Consider the following 21,968-nt stretch of genomic DNA (forward strand, 5'->3'; position numbering starts at 1 on the left):
TGGACTACGGCTACACCCTAGAACAAAGCAGCACAATCTTGTACTACTTTAAAAATAATAAACTCTTGATTGAAGAATCTAATCTAACACCTCACTTTACCACTTCCTATCACTAACGTAGGTAAAGAGAATGGAGTGGGAGGGGAGGAGCTATTTAACAGCTCTGCTGTGGTGGTCTTTGCCGCCTCCTCCTGCTGACCAGGAGGTGAATTTCCCATTAGTAATTAAGATGATCCGTGGACTCATAGCGTCATAAAAACAGAATTTATGTTTACCTGATAAATTTCTTTCTCCAACGGTGTGTCCGGTCCACGGCGTCATCCTTACTTGTGGGATATTCTCTTCCCCAACAGGAAATGGCAAAGAGCCCAGCAAAGCTGGTCACATGATCCCTCCTAGGCTCCGCCTACCCCAGTCATTCGACCGACGTTAAGGAGGAATAATAGCATAGGAGAAACCATATGGTACCGTGGTGACTGTAGTTAAAGAAAATAAATTATCAGACCTGATTAAAAAACCAGGGCGGGCCGTGGACCGGACACACCGTTGGAGAAAGAAAATTATCAGGTAAACATAAATTCTGTTTTCTCCAACATAGGTGTGTCCGGTCCACGGCGTCATCCTTACTTGTGGGAACCAATACCAAAGCTTTAGGACACGGATGAAGGGAGGGAGCAAATCAGGTCACCTAAATGGAAGGCACCACGGCTTGCAAAACCTTTCTCCCAAAAATAGCCTCAGAAGAAGCAAAAGTATCAAACTTGTAAAATTTGGTAAAAGTGTGCAGTGAAGACCAAGTCGCTGCCCTACATATCTGATCAACAGAAGCCTCGTTCTTGAAGGCCCATGTGGAAGCCACAGCCCTAGTGGAATGAGCTGTGATTCTTTCGGGAGGCTGCCGTCCGGCAGTCTCGTAAGCCAATCTGATGATGCTTTTAATCCAAAAAGAGAGAGAGGTAGAAGTTGCTTTTTGACCTCTCCTTTTACCAGAATAAACAACAAACAAGGAAGATGTTTGTCTAAAATCCTTTGTAGCATCTAAATAGAATTTTAGAGCGCGAACAACATCCAAATTGTGCAACAAGCGTTCCTTCTTTGAAACTGGTTTCGGACACAGAGAAGGTACGATAATGTCCTGGTTAATGTTTTTGTTAGAAACAACTTTTGGAAGAAAACCAGGTTTAGTACGTAAAACCACCTTATCTGCATGGAACACCAGATAAGGAGGAGAACACTGCAGAGCAGATAATTCTGAAACTCTTCTAGCAGAAGAAATTGCAACTAAAAAACAGAATTTATGTTTACCTGATAAATTTCTTTCTCCAACGGTGTGTCCGGTCCACGGCGTCATCCTTACTTGTGGGATATTCTCTTCCCCAACAGGAAATGGCAAAGAGCCCAGCAAAGCTGGTCACATGATCCCTCCTAGGCTCCGCCTACCCCAGTCATTCGACCGACGTTAAGGAGGAATAATAGCATAGGAGAAACCATATGGTACCGTGGTGACTGTAGTTAAAGAAAATAAATTATCAGACCTGATTAAAAAAAAAAAAACCAGGGCGGGCCGTGGACCGGACACACCCGTGGAGAAAGAAAATTATAAGGTAAACATAAATTCTGTTTTCTCCAACATAGGTGTGTCCGGTCCACGGCGTCATCCTTACTTGTGGGAACCAATACCAAAGCTTTAGGACACGGATGAAGGGAGGGAGCAAATCAGGTCACCTAAATGGAAGGCACCACGGCTTGCAAAACCTTTCTCCCAAAAATAGCCTCAGAAGAAGCAAAAGTATCAAACTTGTAAAATTTGGTAAAAGTGTGCAGTGAAGACCAAGTCGCTGCCCTACATATCTGATCAACAGAAGCCTCGTTCTTGAAGGCCCATGTGGAAGCCACAGCCCTAGTGGAATGAGCTGTGATTCTTTCGGGAGGCTGCCGTCCGGCAGTCTCGTAAGCCAATCTGATGATGCTTTTAATCCAAAAAGAGAGAGAGGTAGAAGTTGCTTTTTGACCTCTCCTTTTACCTGAATAAACAACAAACAAGGAAGATGTTTGTCTAAAATCCTTAGTAGCATCTAAATAGAATTTTAGAGCGCGAACAACATCCAAATTGTGTAACAAGCGTTCCTTCTTTGAAACTGGTTTCGGACACAGAGAAGGTACGATAATCTCCTGGTTAATGTTTTTGTTAGAAACAACTTTTGGAAGAAAACCAGGTTTAGTACGTAAAACCACCTTATCTGCATGGAACACCAGATAAGGAGGAGAACACTGCAGAGCAGATAATTCTGAAACTCTTCTAGCAGAAGAAATTGCAACTAAAAACAAAACTTTCCAAGATAATAACTTAATATCAACGGAATGTAAGGGTTCAAACGGAACCCCCTGAAGAACTGAAAGAACTAAATTGAGACTCCAAGGAGGAGTCAAAGGTTTGTAAACAGGCTTGATTCTAACCAGAGCCTGAACAAAGGCTTGAACATCTGGCACAGCTGCCAGTTTTTTGTGAAGTAACACCGACAAGGCAGAAATCTGTCCCTTCAGGGAACTTGCCGATAATCCTTTTTCCAATCCTTCTTGAAGGAAGGATAGAATCCTAGGAATCTTAACCTTGTCCCAAGGGAATCCCTTAGATTCACACCAACAGATATATTTTTTCCAAATTTTGTGGTAAATCTTTCTAGTTACAGGCTTTCTGGCCTGAACAAGAGTATCGATAACAGAATCTGAGAAACCTCGCTTCGATAAAATCAAGCGTTCAATCTCCAAGCAGTCAGCTGGAGTGAAACCAGATTCGGATGTTCGAACGGACCCTGAACAAGAAGGTCTCGTCTCAAAGGTAGCTTCCAAGGTGGAGCCGATGACATATTCACCAGATCTGCATACCAAGTCCTGCGTGGCCACGCAGGAGCTATCAAGATCACCGACGCCCTCTCCTGATTGATCCTGGCTACCAGCCTGGGGATGAGAGGGAACGGCGGGAACACATAAGCTAGTTTGAAGGTCCAAGGTGCTACTAGTGCATCCACTAGAGCCGCCTTGGGATCCCTGGATCTGGACCCGTAGCAAGGAACTTTGAAGTTCTGACGAGAGGCCATCAGATCCATGTCTGGAATGCCCCATAGTTGAGTGACTTGGGCAAAGATTTCCGGATGGAGTTCCCACTCCCCCGGATGCAATGTCTGACGACTCAGAAAATCCGCTTCCCAATTTTCCACTCCCGGGATGTGGATAGCAGACAGGTGGCAGGAGTGAGACTCCGCCCATAGAATGATCTTGGTCACTTCTTCCATCGCTAGGGAACTCCTTGTTCCCCCCTGATGGTTGATGTACGCAACAGTCGTCATGTTGTCTGATTGAAACCGTATAAACTTGGTCCTCGCTAGCTGAGGCCAAGCCTTGAGAGCATTGAATATCGCTCTCAGTTCCAGAATATTTATCGGTAGAAGAGATTCTTCCCGAGACCAAAGACCCTGAGCTTTCAGGGATCCCCAGACCGCGCCCCAGCCCATCAGACTGGCGTCGGTCGTGACAATGACCCACTCTGGTCTGCGGAATGTCATCCCTCGTGACAGGTTGTCCAGGGACAGCCACCAACGGAGTGAGTCTCTGGTCCTCTGATTTACTTGTATCTTTGGAGATAAGTCTGTATAGTCCCCATTCCACTGACTGAGCATGCACAGTTGTAATGGTCTTAGATGAATGCGCGCAAAAGGAACTATGTCCATTGCCGCTACCATCAACCCGATCACTTCCATGCACTGAGCTACGGAAGGAAGAGGAACGGAATGAAGAATTCGACAAGAGTCCAGAAGTTTTGTCTTTCTGGCCTCTGTTAGAAAAATCCTCATTTCTGAGGAGTCTATAATTGTTCCCAAGAAGGGAACCCTTGTTGACGGGGATAGAGAACTCTTTTCCACGTTCACTTTCCAGCCGTGAGATCTGAGAAAGGCCAGGACGATGTCCGTGTGAGCCTTTGCTCGAGGGAGGGACGACGCTTGAATCAGAATGTCGTCCAGGTAAGGTACTACCGCAATGCCCCTTGGTCTTAGCACCGCTAGAAGGGACCCTAGTACCTTTGTGAAAATCCTTGGAGCAGTGGCTAATCCGAAAGGAAGCGCCACGAACTGGTAATGTTTGTCTAGGAATGCAAACCTTAGGAACCGATGATGTTCCTTGTGGATAGGAATATGTAGATACGCATCCTTTAAATCCACCGTGGACATGAATTGACCTTCCTGGATGGAAGGAAGGATAGTTCGAATGGTTTCCATCTTGAACGATGGGACCTTGAGAAATTTGTTTAAGATCTTGAGATCTAGGATTGGTCTGAACGTTCCCTCTTTTTTGGGAACTATGAACAGATTGGAGTAGAACCCCATCCCTTGTTCTCTCAATGGAACAGGATGAATCACTCCCATTTTTAACAGGTCTTCTACACAATGTAAGAACGCCTGTCTTTTTATGTGGTCTGAAGACAACTGAGACCTGTGGAACCCCCCCCTTGGGGGAAGTCCCTTGAATTCCAGAAGATAACCCTGGGAGACTATTTCTAGCGCCCAAGGATCCAGAACATCTCTTGCCCAAGCCTGAGCGAAGAGAGAGAGTCTGCCCCCCACCAGATCCGGTCCCGGATCGGGGGCCAATATTTCATGCTGTCTTGGTAGCAGTGGCAGGTTTCTTGGCCTGCTTTCCCTTGTTCCAGCCTTGCATTGGTCTCCAAGCTGGCTTGGCCTGAGAAGTATTACCCTCTTGCTTAGAGGACGTAGCACCTTGGGCTGGTCCGTTTTTACGAAAGGGACGAAAATTAGGTCTATTTTTTGCCTTGAAAGGCCGATCCTGAGGAAGGGCATGGCCCTTACCCCCAGTGATATCAGAGATAATCTCTTTTAAGTCAGGACCAAACAGCGTTTTCCCCTTGAAAGGAATGTTTAGTAGCTTGTTCTTGGAAGACGCATCAGCCGACCAAGATTTCAACCAAAGCGCTCTGCGCGCCACAATAGCAAACCCAGAATTCTTAGCCGCTAACTTAGCCAATTGCAAAGAGGCGTCTAGAGTGAAAGCATTAGCCAATTTGAGAGCATTGACTCTGTCCATAATCTCCTCATAAGGAGGAGAGTCACTATCGAGCACCTTAATCAGTTCATCAAACCAGAAATATGCGGCTGTAGTGACAGGGACAATGCATGAAATGGGTTGTAGAAGGTAACCCTGCTGAACAAACATCTTTTTAAGCAAACCTTCTAATTTTTTATCCATAGGATCTTTGAAAGCACAACTATCCTCTATGGGAATAGTGGTGCGTTTGTTTAAAGTAGAAACCGCTCCCTCGACCTTGGGGACTGACTGCCATAAGTCCTTTCTGGGGTCGACCATAGGAAACAATTTTTTAAATATGGGGGGAGGGACGAAAGGAATACCGGGCCTTTCCCATTCTTTATTAACAATGTCCGCCACCCGCTTGGGTATAGGAAAAACTTCTGGGAGCCCCGGCACCTCTAGGAACTTGTCCATTTTACATAGTTTCTCTGGGATGACCAAATTTTCACAATCATCCAGAGTGGATAATACCTCCTTAAGCAAAATGCGGAGATGTTCCAATTTAAATTTAAAAGTAATCACATCAGATTCAGCCTGCTGAGAAATGTTCCCTAAATCAGTAATTTCTCCCTCAGACAAAACCTCCCTGGCCCCATCAGATTGGGTTAGGGGCCCTTCAGAGATATTAATATCAGCGTCGTCATGCTCTTCAGTAACTAAAACAGAGCATCCACGCTTACGCTGACAAGGGTTCATTTTGGCTAAAATGTTTTTGACAGAATTATCCATTACAGCCGTTAATTGTTGCATAGTAAGGAGTATTGGCGCGCTAGATGTACTAGGGGCCTCCTGAGTGGGCAAGACTCGTGTAGACGAAGGAGGGAATGATGCAGTACCATGCTTACTCCCCTCACTTGAGGAATCATCTTGGGCATCATTGTCATTATCACATAAATCACATTTATTTAAATGAATAGGAATTCTGGCTTCCCCACATTCAGAACACAGTCTATCTGGTAGTTCAGACATGTTAAACAGGCATAAACTTGATAAGAAAGTACAAAAAACGTTTTGAAATAAAACCGTTACTGTCACTTTAAATTTTAAACTGAACACACTTTATTACTGCAATTGCGAAAAAACATGAAGGAATTGTTCAAAATTCACCAAACTTTCACCACAGTGTCTTAAAGCTTTGAAAATATTGCACACCAATTTTGGAAGCTTTAACCCTTAAAATAACGGAACCGGAGCCGTTTTAAGCTTTAACCCCTTTACAGTCCCTGGTATCTGCTTTGCTGAGACCCAACCAAACCCAAAGGGGAATACGATACCAAATGACGCCTTCAGAAGTCTTTTATAAGTATCAGAGCTCCTCTCACATGCGACTGCATGCCATGCCTCTCAAAAACAAGTGCGCAACACCGGCGCGAAAATGAGACTCTGCCTATGCTTTGGGAAAGCCCCTAAAGAATAAGGTGTCTAAAACAGTGCCTGCCGATATTATTATATCAAAATACCCAGAATAAATGATTCCTCAAGGCTAAATAAGTGTTAATATCAATCGATTTAGCCCAAAAAAGGTCTACAGTTTAAATAAGCCCTTGTGAAGCCCTTATTTACAATCGAAATAAACATGGCTTACCGGATCCCATAGGGAAAATGACAGCTTCCAGCATTACATCGTCTTGTTAGAATGTGTCATACCTCAAGCAGCAAAGGACTGCAAACTGTTCCCCCAACTGAAGTTAATTGCTCTCAACAGTCCTGTGTGGAACAGCCATGGATTTTAGTTACGGTTGCTAAAATCATTTTCCTCATACAAACAGAATTCTTCATCTCTTTTCTGTTTCTGAGTAAATAGTACGTACCAGCACTATTTGAAAATAACAAACTCTTGATTGAATAATGAAAAACTACAGTTAAACACTAAAAAACTCTAAGCCATCTCCGTGGAGATGTTGCCTGTACAACGGCAAAGAGAATGACTGGGGTAGGCGGAGCCTAGGAGGGATCATGTGACCAGCTTTGCTGGGCTCTTTGCCATTTCCTGTTGGGGAAGAGAATATCCCACAAGTAAGGATGACGCCGTGGACCGGACACACCTATGTTGGAGAAACAAAACTTTCCAAGATAATAACTTAATATCAACGGAATGTAAGGGTTCAAACGGAACCCCCTGAAGAACTGAAAGAACTAAATTGAGACTCCAAGGAGGAGTCAAAGGTTTGTAAACAGGCTTGATTCTAACCAGAGCCTGAACAAAGGCTTGAACCTCTGGCACAGCTGCCAGTTTTTTGTGAAGTAACACCGACAAGGCAGAAATCTGTCCCTTCAGGGAACTTGCCGATAATCCTTTTTCCAATCCTTCTTGAAGAAAGGATAGAATCCTAGGAATCTTAACCTTGTCCCAAGGGAATCCTTTAGATTCACACCAACAGATATATTTTTTCCAAATTTTGTGGTAAATCTTTCTAGTTACAGGCTTTCTGGCCTGAACAAGAGTATCGATAACAGAATCTGAGAAACCTCGCTTCGATAAAATCAAGCGTTCAATCTCCAAGCAGTCAGCTGGAGTGAAACCAGATTCGGATGTTCGAACGGACCCTGAACAAGAAGGTCTCGTCTCAAAGGTAGCTTCCAAGTTGGAGCCGATGACATATTCACCAGATCTGCATACCAAGTCCTGCGTGGCCACGCAGGAGCTATCAAGATCACCGACGCCCTCTCCTGATTGATCCTGGCTACCAGCCTGGGGATGAGAGGAAACGGCGGGAACACATAAGCTAGTTTGAAGGTCCAAGGTGCTACTAGTGCATCCACTAGAGCCGCCTTGGGATCCCTGGATCTGGACCCGTAGCAAGGAACTTTGAAGTTCTGACGAGAGGCCATCAGATCCATGTCTGGAATGCCCCATAGTTGAGTGACTTGGGCAAAGATTTCCGGATGGAGTTCCCACTCCCCCGGATGCAATGTCTGACGACTCAGAAAATCCGCTTCCCAATTTTCCACTCCCGGGATGTGGATAGCAGACAGGTGGCAGGAGTGAGACTCCGCCCATAGAATAATCTTGGTCACTTCTTCCATCGCTAGGGAACTCCTTGTTCCCCCCTGATGGTTGATGTACGCAACAGTCGTCATGTTGTCTGATTGAAACCGAATGAACTTGGTCCTCGCTAGCTGAGGCCAAGCCTTGAGAGCATTGAATATCGCTCTCAGTTCCAGAATATTTATCGGTAGAAGAGATTCTTCCCGAGACCAAAGACCCTGAGCTTTCAGGGATCCCCAGACCGCGCCCCAGCCCATCAGACTGGCGTCGGTCGTGACAATGACCCACTCTGGTCTGCGGAATGTCATCCCTCGTGACAGGTTGTCCAGGGACAGCCACCAACGGAGTGAGTCTCTGGTCCTCTGATTTACTTGTATCTTTGGAGACAAGTCTGTATAGTCCCCATTCCACTGACTGAGCATGCACAGTTGTAATGGTCTTAGATGAATGCGCGCAAAAGGAACTATGTCCATTGCCGCTACCATCAACCCGATCACTTCCATGCACTGAGCTACGGAAGGAAGAGGAACGGAATGAAGTATCCGACAAGAGTCCAGAAGCTTTGTCTTTCTGGCCTCTGTTAGAAAAATCCTCATTTCTGAGGAGTCTATAATTGTTCCCAAGAAGGGAACCCTTGTTGACGGGGATAGAGAACTCTTTTCCACGTTCACTTTCCAGCCGTGAGATCTGAGAAAGGCCAGGACGATGTCCGTGTGAGCCTTTGCTCGAGGGAGGGACGACGCTTGAATCAGAATGTCGTCCAGGTAAGGTACTACTGCAATGCCCCTTGGTCTTAGTACCGCTAGAAGGGACCCTAGTACCTTTGTGAAAATCCTTGGAGCAGTGGCTAATCCGAAAGGAAGCGCCACAAACTGGTAATGTTTGTCCAGGAATGCAAACCTTAGGAACCGATGATGTTCCTTGTGGATAGGAATATGTAGATACGCATCCTTTAAATCCACCGTGGTCATGAATTGACCTTCCTGGATGGAAGGAAGGATAGTTCGAATGGTTTCCATCTTGAACGATGGGACCTTGAGAAATTTGTTTAAGATCTTGAGATCTAAGATTGGTCTGAACGTTCCCTCTTTTTTGGGAACTATGAACAGATTGGAGTAGAACCCCATCCCTTGTTCTCTTAATGGAACAGGATGAATCACTCCCATTTTTAACAGGTCTTCTACACAATGTAAGAACGCCTGTCTTTTTATGTGGTCTGAAGACAACTGAGACCTGTGGAACCTTCCCCTTGGGGGAAGTCCCTTGAATTCCAGAAGATAACCCTGGGAGACTATTTCTAGCGCCCAAGGATCCAGAACATCTCTTGCCCAAGCCTGAGCGAAGAGAGAGAGTCTGCCCCCCACCAGATCCGGTCCCGGATCGGGGGCCAATATTTCATGCTGTCTTGGTAGCAGTGACAGGTTTCTTGGCCTGCTTTCCCTTGTTCCAGCCTTGCATTGGTCTCCAAGCTGGCTTGGCTTGAGAAGTATTACCCTCTTGCTTAGAGGACGTAGCACTTTGGGCTGGTCCGTTTTTACGAAAGGGACGAAAATTAGGTCTATTTTTTGCCTTGAAAGGCCTATCCTGAGGAAGGGCGTGGCCCTTACCCCCAGTGATATCAGAGATAATCTCTTTCAAGTCAGGGCCAAACAGCGTTTTCCCCTTGAAAGGAATGTTTAGTAACTTGTTCTTGGAAGACGCATCAGCCGACCAAGATTTCAACCAAAGCGCTCTGCGCGCCACAATAGCAAACCCAGAATTCTTAGCCGCTAACCTAGCCACTTGCAAAGTGGCGTCTAGAGTGAAAGAATTAGCCAATTTGAGAGCATTGATTCTGTCCATAATCTCCTCATAAGGAGGAGAATCACTATCGAGCACCTTAATCAGTTCATCAAACCAGAAATATGCAGCTGTAGTGACAGGGACAATGCATGAAATGGGTTGTAGAAGGTAACCCTGCTGAACAAACATCTTTTTAAGCAAACCTTCTAATTTTTTATCCATAGGATCTTTGAAAGCACAACTATCCTCTATGGGTATAGTGGTGCGTTTGTTTAAAGTAGAAACCGCTCCCTCGACCTTGGGGACTGACTGCCATAAGTCCTTTCTGGGGTCGACCATAGGAAACAATTTTTTAAATATGGGGGGAGGGACGAAAGGAATACCGGGCCTTTCCCATTCTTTATTAACAATGTCCGCCACCCGCTTGGGTATAGGAAAAGCTTCTGGGAGCCCCGGCACCTCTAGGAACTTGTCCATTTTACATAGTTTCTCTGGAATGACCAACTTTTCACAATCATCCAGAGTGGATAATACCTCCTTAAGCAAAATGCGGAGATGTTCCAACTTAAATTTAAATGTAATCACATCAGATTCAGCCTGATGAGAAATGTACCCTGAATCAGTAATTTCTCCCTCAGACAAAACCTCCCTGGCCCCCTCAAATTGGATTAGGGGCCCTTCAGAGATATTAATATCAGCGTCGTCATGCTCTTCAGTAACTAAAACAGAGCAGCCACGCTTACGCTGACAAGGGTTCATTTTGGCTAAAATGTTTTTGACAGAATTATCCATTACAGCCGTTAATTGTTGCATAGTAAGGAGTATTGGCGCGCTAGATGTACTAGGGGCCTCCTGAGTGGGCAAGACTCGTGTAGACGAAGGAGGGAATGATGCAGTACCATGCTTACTCCCCTCACTTGAGGAATCATCTTGGGCATCATTGTCATTATCACATAAATCACATTTATTTAAATGAATAGGAATTCTGGCTTCCCCACATTCAGAACACAGTCTATCTGGTAGTTCAGACATGTTAAACAGGCATAAACTTGATAAGAAAGTACAAAAAAACGTTTTAAAATAAAACCGTTACTGTCACTTTAAATTTTAAACTGAACACACTTTGTTACTGCAATTGCGAAAAAACATGAAGGAATTGTTCAAAAATCACCAAATTTTCACCACAGTGTCTTAAAGCCTTAAAAATATTGCACACCAAATTTGGAAGCTTTAACCCTTAAAATAACGGAACCGGAGCCGTTATAAGCTTTAACCCCTTTACAGTCCCTGGTATCTGCTTTGCTGAGACCCAACCAAGCCCAAAGGGGAATACGATACCAAATGACGCCTTCAGAAAGTCTTTTCTAAGTATCAGAGCTCCTCTCACATGCGACTGCATGCCATGCCTCTCAAAAACAAGTGCGCCACACCGGCGCGAAAATGAGACTCTGCTTATGCTTTGGGAAAGCCCCTAAGAAATAAGGTGTCTAATACAGTGCCTGCCGATATTATTATATCAAAATACCCAGATAAAATGATTCCTCAAGGCTAAATATGTGCTAAAAATGAATCGATTTAGCCCAGAAAAGTCTACAGTCTAAATAAGCCCTTGTAAAGCCCTTATTTACGATCGTAATAAATATGGCTTACCGGATCCCATAGGGAAAATGACAGCTTCCAGCATTACATCGTCTTGTTAGAATGTGTCATACCTCAAGCAGCAAGAGACTGCACACTGTTCCCCCAACTGAAGTTAATTGCTCTCAACAGTCCTGTGTGGAACAGCCATGGATTTTAGTTACGGTTGCTAAAATCATTTTCCTCATACAAACAGAAATCTTCATCTCTTTTCTGTTTCTGAGTAAATAGTACATACCAGCACTATTTCAAAATAACAAACTCTTGATTGAATAATAAAAAACTACAGTTAAACACTAAAAAACTCTAAGCCATCTCCGTGGAGATGTTGCCTGTACAACGGCAAAGAGAATGACTGGGGTAGGCGGAGCCTAGGAGGGATCATGTGACCAGCTTTGCTGGGCTCTTTGCCATTTCCTGTTGGGGAAGAGAATATCCCACAAGTAAGGATGACGCCGTGGACCGGACACACCTATGTTGGAGAAAAAGAAATCTACTACTCATTTGAAGTTCAGACTAAGTGCTATTGCATTGTCTTCTTATCATGCATTTGTTGATTATGCAAATCTAATGTATTGACTGGTCCTTTAAGCCTTTGGCTGGGGTGTCTTTGCCTCCTCCTGGTGGCCAGGTGTTGTATTTCCCAAAAGTAAGGAATGAAGCTGTGGACTCTCCCTATCTTAGGAAGGAAATATAGAATTATAGGGATGAAACTTAGGCTGCAATACACTGTACAAATTACTTCGCCCTACATAAGTCCTCATCAAATTTAGTACGTTTTTTTCCCTACAAATCTCCAGGCAGCTGGTACAACCAATCACACATCCCATAGAGAACACAGCAGCAAGCGTCCTCTGATTTGCTTTAGCCTAAACAAAGTTGTGCAGCTTTATTCATAGGTATTGTAGGTAAAATGTTTTTTGTTTTTTTAACAATTTGAGGAAGTTGGTGCAGAGAATTATAGTGCAAAATAAGCCTTTTGATAGCTACACTTTTATGGCAAAAGTTCCCTGATAACTTTGCTTATGTTAAACAAGAATAATTTTCCATCACTAGCAGTAAATGTGAACATACCCACTTACCTCACATACTCCTTTTTGTTCTCTTCTGTCACTGGCACATTCCTGCCATTTGGTTTCAGCTCATGTTGAAGGATTCGACCAAATGCGTTGTGTTCTACACAGAAGGTGTGGTCTAATACTGGAGTGATATCATTCTCACTGGCACAAGAATAAATTAATTAGAAGCAGGAGATGACAAGTTCACCCCATCTTCCCAGAACACAGCTGCTCGCTCCCAAAACCCACCTCAATAAAACGCAACAAAAGTTGTACAGACTTCACCCCAAGCTTGCGCAATTCAGACATTCCCCGTTTCACCACTTACAGAATCCACACCAAACTCTTGTGCAATTCTGGGTCCACAGACTCAAGGTCGGACAGCTGAATGGGTTTGCCCAGGAGCTGCTTGTAGAATGGGACTGTGAATCCCCCGTTGATGTAGTGTCCGTGGAAAACTGCCAATCCCATGATCCGACCCACAAAGTGGAAGTAAGACAGGTGATCCTGAGTGGGGTGGGGGAAAAAACTTAAGCACATAGCTGAGAAGAATACAAGGGGGAGTGAATGCTAGTGCATGAGAAACAGTAAATCCCACTGTGAAACTGCTAAAAAGTATTCAAAATTGCAGCATTTATGCTTCATAAGATATACAAAGGTTTTGTACATTTCTTTACACAGAATGATGTAAATTTAAATGTTTCCTTTAAACGTGAGCTGCGCACAGATGATATTTCTATTACCACCTGTTCTTTTACTAGTTAATGTGGGACAATCTTTACAACAAGTGCCTAGAATGGACCACTGAACTAGGCACACACTCAGCACTGGTGTCCGGCAGCTTAATGAAATGGCACAGGTGCAATATAATTGTGAATGAATTTATTACTGGTCACTCCTTTTGTTATAGAATTATAATAAATTTAGCAGCCTGGCCTGCCCGCACATGTATCAAATACAGGATCCAATTTATATGAACAGATTTCATCATTTAGTATTTAAATTATGCACAACTCACACTCTTATACATCACTGTTACGTAGAAAGTCAAGAGAGAAGTCAGTTGAAGGTGTAATCTTGGGAATTTAACCACCCAACTGTAGTGCGGGCCCTGCAGTTCCAGTCATATCAAAGCCACAATCTGAGGAGGACTTACTGGGTTAATAGACGAATCAGGATTAATTTGTAGCGTATAAATATTGTCGGTGGAATACTGGAAAAGTCCATAATAAGGATTCAACATTTCATGGCACAGCAAATATAGCCACTCCCTGCCAAACAGAGCACAGCATAGGGTGAATACATAGGATTTCTGCAATTTAACCTCATAGAAGGCTCACACAGCAGCAAGATCTGTACAGGGCAACCATGGGAAGAAAAAAAAAACACAAACAAGCCAGTGATACAATTAAAAGGAATTGCATCCATCATGTACGGATGCTGTGGAAAATTTAATTAATGTATTTTACAGATGAACTTGACATAAGCAGTCACAGAGAACTACCATATACACACGTCTGTACAAGGGAAGGGTTTATCTGAGGAGAACTATCATATACACACGTCTGTACAAGGGAAGGGTTTATATGAGGAGAACTATCATATACACACGTCTGTACAAGGGAAGGGTTTATCTGAGGAGAACTATCATATACACACGTCTGTACAAGGGAAGGGTTTATCTGAGGAGAACTATCATATACACACGTCTGTACAAGGGAAGGGTTTATATGAGGAGAACTATCATATACACGCGTCTGTACAAGGGAAGGGTTTATCTGAGGAGAACTATCATATACACACGTCTGTACAAGGGAAGGGTTTATCTGAGGAGAACTACCATATACACACGTCTGTACAAGAGAACGGTTTATCTGAGGAGAACCATCATATACACACGTCTGTACAAGGGAAGGGTTTATCTGAGGAGAACTATCATATACACACGTCTGTACAAGGGAAGGGTTTATATGAGGAGAACTATCATATACACGCGTCTGTACAAGGGAAGGGTTTATCTGAGGAGAACTATCATATACACACGTCTGTACAAGGGAAGGGTTTATCTGAGGAGAACTACCATATACACACGTCTGTACAAGAGAACGGTTTATCTGAGGAGAACCATCATATACACACGCGTCTGTACAAGGAAAGGGTTTATCTGAGGAGAACCATCATATACACACGTCTGTACAAGGGAAGGGTTTATCTGAGGAGAACTATCATATACACACACGTCTGTACAAGGGAAGGGTTTATCTGAGGAGAACTATCATATACACGCGTCTGTACAAGGAAAGGGTTTATCTGAGAACTACCATATACACACATCTGTACAAGGGAAGGGTTTATCTGAGGAGAACTATCATATACACACGTCTGTACAAGGGAAGGGTTTATCTGAGGAGAACTATCATATACACACGTCTGTACAAGGGAAGGGTTTATCTGAGGAGAACTATCATATACACACGTCTGTACAAGGGAAGGGTTTATCTGAGGAGAACTATCATATACACACGTCTGTACAAGGGAAGGGTTTATCTGAGGAGAACTATCATATACACACGTCTGTACAAGGGAAGGGTTTATCTGAGGAGAACCATCATATACACACGTCTGTACAAGGGAAGGGTTTATCTGAGGAGAACTACCATATACACACGTTTGTACAAGGGAAGGGTTTATCTGAGGAGAACTATCATATACACACGTCTGTACAAGGGAAGGGTTTATCTGAGGAGAACTACCATATACACACACGTCTGTACAAGGGAAGGGTTTATCTGAGGAGAACTATCATATACACACGTCTGTACAAGGGAAGGGTTTATCTGAGGAGAACTACCATATACACACGTCTGTACAAGGGAAGGGGTTATCTGAGGAGAACTACCATATACACACGTCTGTACAAGGGAAGGGTTTATATGAGGAGAACTATCATATACACACGTCTGTACAAGGGAAGGGGTTATCTGAGGAGAACTACCATATACACACGTCTGTACAAGGGAAGGGGTTATCTGAGGAGAACTATCATATACACACGTCTGTACAAGAGAACGGTTTATCTGAGGAGAACCATCATATACACACGTCTGTACAAGGGAAGGGTTTATCTGAGGAGAACTACCATATACACACGTCTGTACAAGGGAAGGGTTTATCTGAGGATAACTATCATATACACACGTCTGTACAAGGGAAGGGTTTATCTGAGGAGAACTATCATATACACACGCATCTGTACAAGGGAAGGGTTTATCTGAGGAGAACTATCATATACACACGTCTGTACAAGGGAAGGGTTTATCTGAGGAGAACCATCATATACACACGTCTGTACAAGGGAAGGGTTTATCTGAGGAGAACTATCATATACACACGTCTGTACAAGGGAAGGGTTTATATGAGGAGAACTACCATATACACACGTCTGTACAAGGGAAGGGTTTATCTGAGGAGAACCATCATATACACACGCGTCTGTGCAAGGAAAGGGTTTATCTGAGGAGAACCATCATATACACACGTCTGTACAAGGGAAGGGTTTATCTGAGGAGAACTACCATATACACACGTCTGTACAAGGGAAGGGTTTATCTGAGGAGAACTATCATATACACACGTCTGTACAAGGGAAGGGTTTATCTGAGGAGAACTATCATATGCACACGTCTGTACAAGGGAAGGGTTTATCTGAGGAGAACTATCATATGCACACGTCTGTACAAGGGAAGGGTTTATCTGAGGAGAACTATCATATGCACACGTCTGTACAAGGGAAGGGTTTATCTGAGGAGAACTATCATATACACACGCGTCTGTACAAGGGAAGGGTTTATCTGAGGAGAACCATCATATACACATGTCTGTACAAGGGAAGGGTTTATCTGAGGAGAACGATCACACACATACCTGTACACAAGTAGGCTTTATCTGAGGGGACTGATCCCCTCAGATAAAGCCTACTTGTGTACAGGTGTGTGTGTGTGATCAGTCCCCTCAGATAAAGCCTACTTGTGTACAGGTATGTGTGTGATCGTTCTCCTCAGATAAACCCTTCCCTTGTACAGACGTGTGTATATGATAGTTCTCCTCAGATAAACCCTTCCCTTGTACAGACGTGTGTATATGATAGTTCTCCTCAGATAAACCCTTCCCTTGTACAGACGTGTGCATATGATAGTTCTCCTCAGATAATGCCTACTTGTGTACAGGTGTGTGTGTGATCGGTCCCCTCAGATAAAGCCTACTTGTGTACAGGTGTGTGTGTGATCGTTCCCCTCAGATAAAGCCTACTTGTGTACAGGTGTGTGTGTGATCGTTCCCCTCAGATAAAGCCTACTTGTGTACAGGTGTGTGTGTGTGTGTGTGTGTGATCGTTCCCCTCAGATAAAGCCTACTTGTGTACAGGTGTGTGTGTGTGTGTGTGTGTGATCGTTCCCCTCAGATAAAGCCTACTTGTGTACAGGTGTGTGTGTGTGAACGATCACACACACCTGTACACAAGTAGGCTTTATCTGAGGGGAACGATCACACACACACCTGTACACAAGTAGGCATTATCTGAGGGGACTGATCACACACACACACACCTGTACACAAGTAGGCTTTATCTGAGGGGAACGATCACACACACACACACCTGTACACAAGTAGGCTTTATCTGAGGGGACTGATCACACACACACACACCTGTACACAAGTAGGCTTTATCTGAGGGGAACGATCACACACACACCTGTACACAAGTAGGCTTTATCTGAGGGGAACGATCACACACACACACACCTGTACACAAGTAGGCTTTATCTGAGGGGACTGATCACACACACACACACCTGTACACAAGTAGGCTTTATCTGAGGGGACTGATCACACACACACACACCTGTACACAAGTAGGCTTTATCTGAGGGGACTGATCACACACACACACACACACACACACACACACACACACCTGTACACAAGTAGGCTTTATCTGAGGGGAACGATCACACACACACCTGTACACAAGTAGGCTTTATCTGAGGGGAACGATCACACACACACACACACCTGTACACAAGTAGGCTTTATCTGAGGGGAACGATCACACACACACACACCTGTACACAAGTAGGCTTTATCTGAGGGGAACGATCACACACACACACCTGTACACAAGTAGGCTTTATCTGAGGGGAACGATCACACACACACACACACACACACACCTGTACACAAGTAGGCTTTATCTGAGGGGAACGATCACACACACAGACCTGTACACAAGTAGGCTTTATCTGAGGGGAACGATCACACACACCTGTACAGAAGTAGGCTTTATCTGAGGGGAACGATCACACACACACCTGTACACAAGTAGGCTTTATCTGAGGGGAACGATCACACACACACACACCTGTACAGAAGTAGGCTTTATCTGAGGGGAACGATCACACACACACACACACACCTGTACACAAGTAGGCTTTATCTGAGGGGACCGATCACACACACACACCTGTACAGAAGTAGGCTTTATCTGAGGGGAACGATCACACACACACACACACACCTGTACACAAGTAGGCTTTATCTGAGGGGAACGATCACACACACACACCTGTACACAAGTAGGCTTTATCTGAGGGGAACGATCACACACACACCTGTACACAAGTAGGCATTATCTGAGGGGACTGATCACACACACACACCTGTACACAAGTAGGCTTTATCTGAGGGGAACGATCACACACACCTGTACACAAGTAGGCTTTATCTGAGGGGAACGATCACACACACACCTGTACACAAGTAGGCTTTATCTGAGGGGAACGATCACACACACACACACCTGTACACAAGTAGGCTTTATCTGAGGGGACCGATCACACACACAGACCTGTACACAAGTAGGCTTTATCTGAGGGGAACGATCACACACACACACACACACACCTGTACACAAGTAGGCTTTATCTGAGGGGAACGATCACACACACACACCTGTACACAAGTAGGCTTTATCTGAGGGGAACGATCACACACACACACCTGTACACAAGTAGGCTTTATCTGAGGGGAACGATCACACACACACACCTGTACACAAGTAGGCTTTATCTGAGGGGAACGATCACACACACACACACACACACACACCTGTACACAAGTAGGCTTTATCTGAGGGGAACGATCACACACACACACCTGTACAGAAGTAGGCTTTATCTGAGGGGAACGATCACACACACACCTGTACACAAGTAGGCTTTATCTGAGGGGAACGATCACACACACACACACCTGTACAGAAGTAGGCTTTATCTGAGGGGAACGATCACACACACACACACCTGTACACAAGTAGGCTTTATCTGAGGGGACCGATCACACACACAGACACCTGTACACAAGTAGGCTTTATCTGAGGGGAACGATCACACACACACCTGTACACAAGTAGGCTTTATCTGAGGGGAACGATCACACACACACACCTGTACACAAGTAGGCTTTATCTGAGGGGAACGATCACACACACACCTGTACACAAGTAGGCTTTATCTGAGGGGAACGATCACACACACACACCTGTACACAAGTAGGCTTTATCTGAGGGGAACGATCACACACACACCTGTACACAAGTAGGCTTTATCTGAGGGGACCGATCACACACACACACCTGTACACAAGTAGGCTTTATCTGAGGGGAACGATCACACACACACCTGTACACAAGTAGGCTTTATCTGAGGGGAACGATCACACACACACACCTGTACACAAGTAGGCTTTATCTGAGGGGAACGATCACACACACACACCTGTACACAAGTAGGCTTTATCTGAGGGGAACGATCACACACACACACCTGTACACAAGTAGGCTTTATCTGAGGGGAACGATCACACACACACACCTGTACACAAGTAGGCTTTATCTGAGGGGAACGATCACACACACACCTGTACACAAGTAGGCTTTATCTGAGGGGAACGATCACACACACACCTGTACACAAGTAGGCTTTATCTGAGGGGAACGATCACACACACACCTGTACACAAGTAGGCTTTATCTGAGGGGAACGATCACACACACACACCTGTACACAAGTAGGCTTTATCTGAGGGGACTGATCACACACACACACACACACCTGTACACAAGTAGGCTTTATCTGAGGGGAACGATCACACACACACACACCTGTACACAAGTAGGCTTTATCTGAGGGGAACGATCACACACACACACCTGTACACAAGTAGGCTTTATCTGAGGGGAACGATCACACACACACACCTGTACACAAGTAGGCTTTATCTGAGGGGAACGATCACACACACAGACCTGTACACAAGTAGGCTTTATCTGAGGGGAACGATCACACACACACACCTGTACACAAGTAGGCTTTATCTGAGGGGACCGATCACACACACACACACACACACCTGTACACAAGTAGGCTTTATCTGAGGGGAACGATCACACACACACACACCTGTACAGAAGTAGGCTTTATCTGAGGGGAACGATCACACACACACACACACCTGTACACAAGTAGGCTTTATCTGAGGGGAACGATCACACACACACCTGTACACAAGTAGGCATTATCTGAGGGGACTGATCACACACACACACCTGTACACAAGTAGGCTTTATCTGAGGGGAACGATCACACACACCTGTACACAAGTAGGCTTTATCTGAGGGGAACGATCACACACACACCTGTACACAAGTAGGCTTTATCTGAGGGGAACGATCACACACACACACACCTGTACACAAGTAGGCTTTATCTGAGGGGACCGATCACACACACAGACCTGTACACAAGTAGGCTTTATCTGAGGGGAACGATCACACACACACACACACACACCTGTACACAAGTAGGCTTTATCTGAGGGGAACGATCACACACACACACCTGTACACAAGTAGGCTTTATCTGAGGGGAACGATCACACACCTGTACACAAGTAGGCTTTATCTGAGGGGAACGATCACACACACACCTGTACACAAGTAGGCTTTATCTGAGGGGAACGATCACACACACACCTGTACACAAGTAGGCTTTATCTGAGGGGAACGATCACACACACACCTGTACACAAGTAGGCTTTATCTGAGGGGAACGATCACACACACACCTGTACACAAGTAGGCTTTATCTGAGGGGAACGATCACACACACCTGTACACAAGTAGGCTTTATCTGAGGGGAACGATCACACACATACCTGTACACAAGTAGGCTTTATCTGAGGGGACTGATCACACACACACACCTGTACAGAAGTAGGCTTTATCTGAGGGGACTGATCACACACACACACACACCTGTACACAAGTAGGCTTTATCTGAGGGGAACGATCACACACACACACCTGTACACAAGTAGGCTTTATCTGAGGGGAACGATCACACACACACACCTGTACACAAGTAGGCTTTATCTGAGGGGAACGATCACACACACACACCTGTACACAAGTAGGCTTTATCTGAGGGGAACGATCACACACACACCTGTACACAAGTAGGCTTTATCTGAGGGGAACGATCACACACACACCTGTACACAAGTAGGCTTTATCTGAGGGGAACGATCACACACACCTGTACACAAGTAGGCTTTATCTGAGGGGAACGATCACACACACACACCTGTACACAAGTAGGCTTTATCTGAGGGGAACGATCACACACACACACACACCTGTACACAAGTAGGCTTTATCTGAGGGGAACGATCACACACACCTGTACACAAGTAGGCTTTATCTGAGGGGAACGATCACACACACACACCTGTACACAAGTAGGCTTTATCTGAGGGGAACGATCACACACACACACACCTGTACACAAGTAGGCTTTATCTGAGGGGACTGATCACACACACACACACACCTGTACACAAGTAGGCTTTATCTGAGGGGACTGATCACACACACACACACCTGTACACAAGTAGGCTTTATCTGAGGGGAACGATCACACACACACACCTGTACAGAAGTAGGCTTTATCTGAGGGGAACGATCACACACACACACACACACCTGTACACAAGTAGGCTTTATCTGAGGGGAACGATCACACACACACACACCTGTACACAAGTAGGCTTTATCTGAGGGGAACGATCACACACACACATACCTGTACACAAGTAGGCTTTATCTGAGGGGACCGATCACACACACACCTGTACACAAGTAGGCTTTATCTGAGGGGAACGATCACACACACACACACACCTGTACACAAGTAGGCTTTATCTGAGGGGAACGATCACACACACCTGTACACAAGTAGGCTTTATCTGAGGGGAACGATCACACACACACACACACACACACCTGTACA

General features: G+C 44.8%; 1 protein-coding gene across 1 annotated transcript in view; it reads right to left on the reverse strand.

Moving 5' to 3' along the window:
- The window catches only part of SMURF1 (SMAD specific E3 ubiquitin protein ligase 1), a gene marked incomplete in the record, with an annotated part of 166,796 nt that overhangs the window by 88,975 nt on the left and 55,853 nt on the right, over positions 1-21,968 (reverse strand). The window contains 3 exon segments of the mRNA XM_053694615.1: positions 12,592-12,729; positions 12,896-13,074; positions 13,724-13,838. Of these exon segments, the coding sequence (XP_053550590.1) occupies positions 12,592-12,729; positions 12,896-13,074; positions 13,724-13,838 (432 nt within the window).

This window comes from Bombina bombina, chromosome 11 (genome assembly GCF_027579735.1).
Source record: "Bombina bombina isolate aBomBom1 chromosome 11, aBomBom1.pri, whole genome shotgun sequence".
Taxonomy (NCBI): Eukaryota; Metazoa; Chordata; class Amphibia; order Anura; family Bombinatoridae; genus Bombina; species Bombina bombina.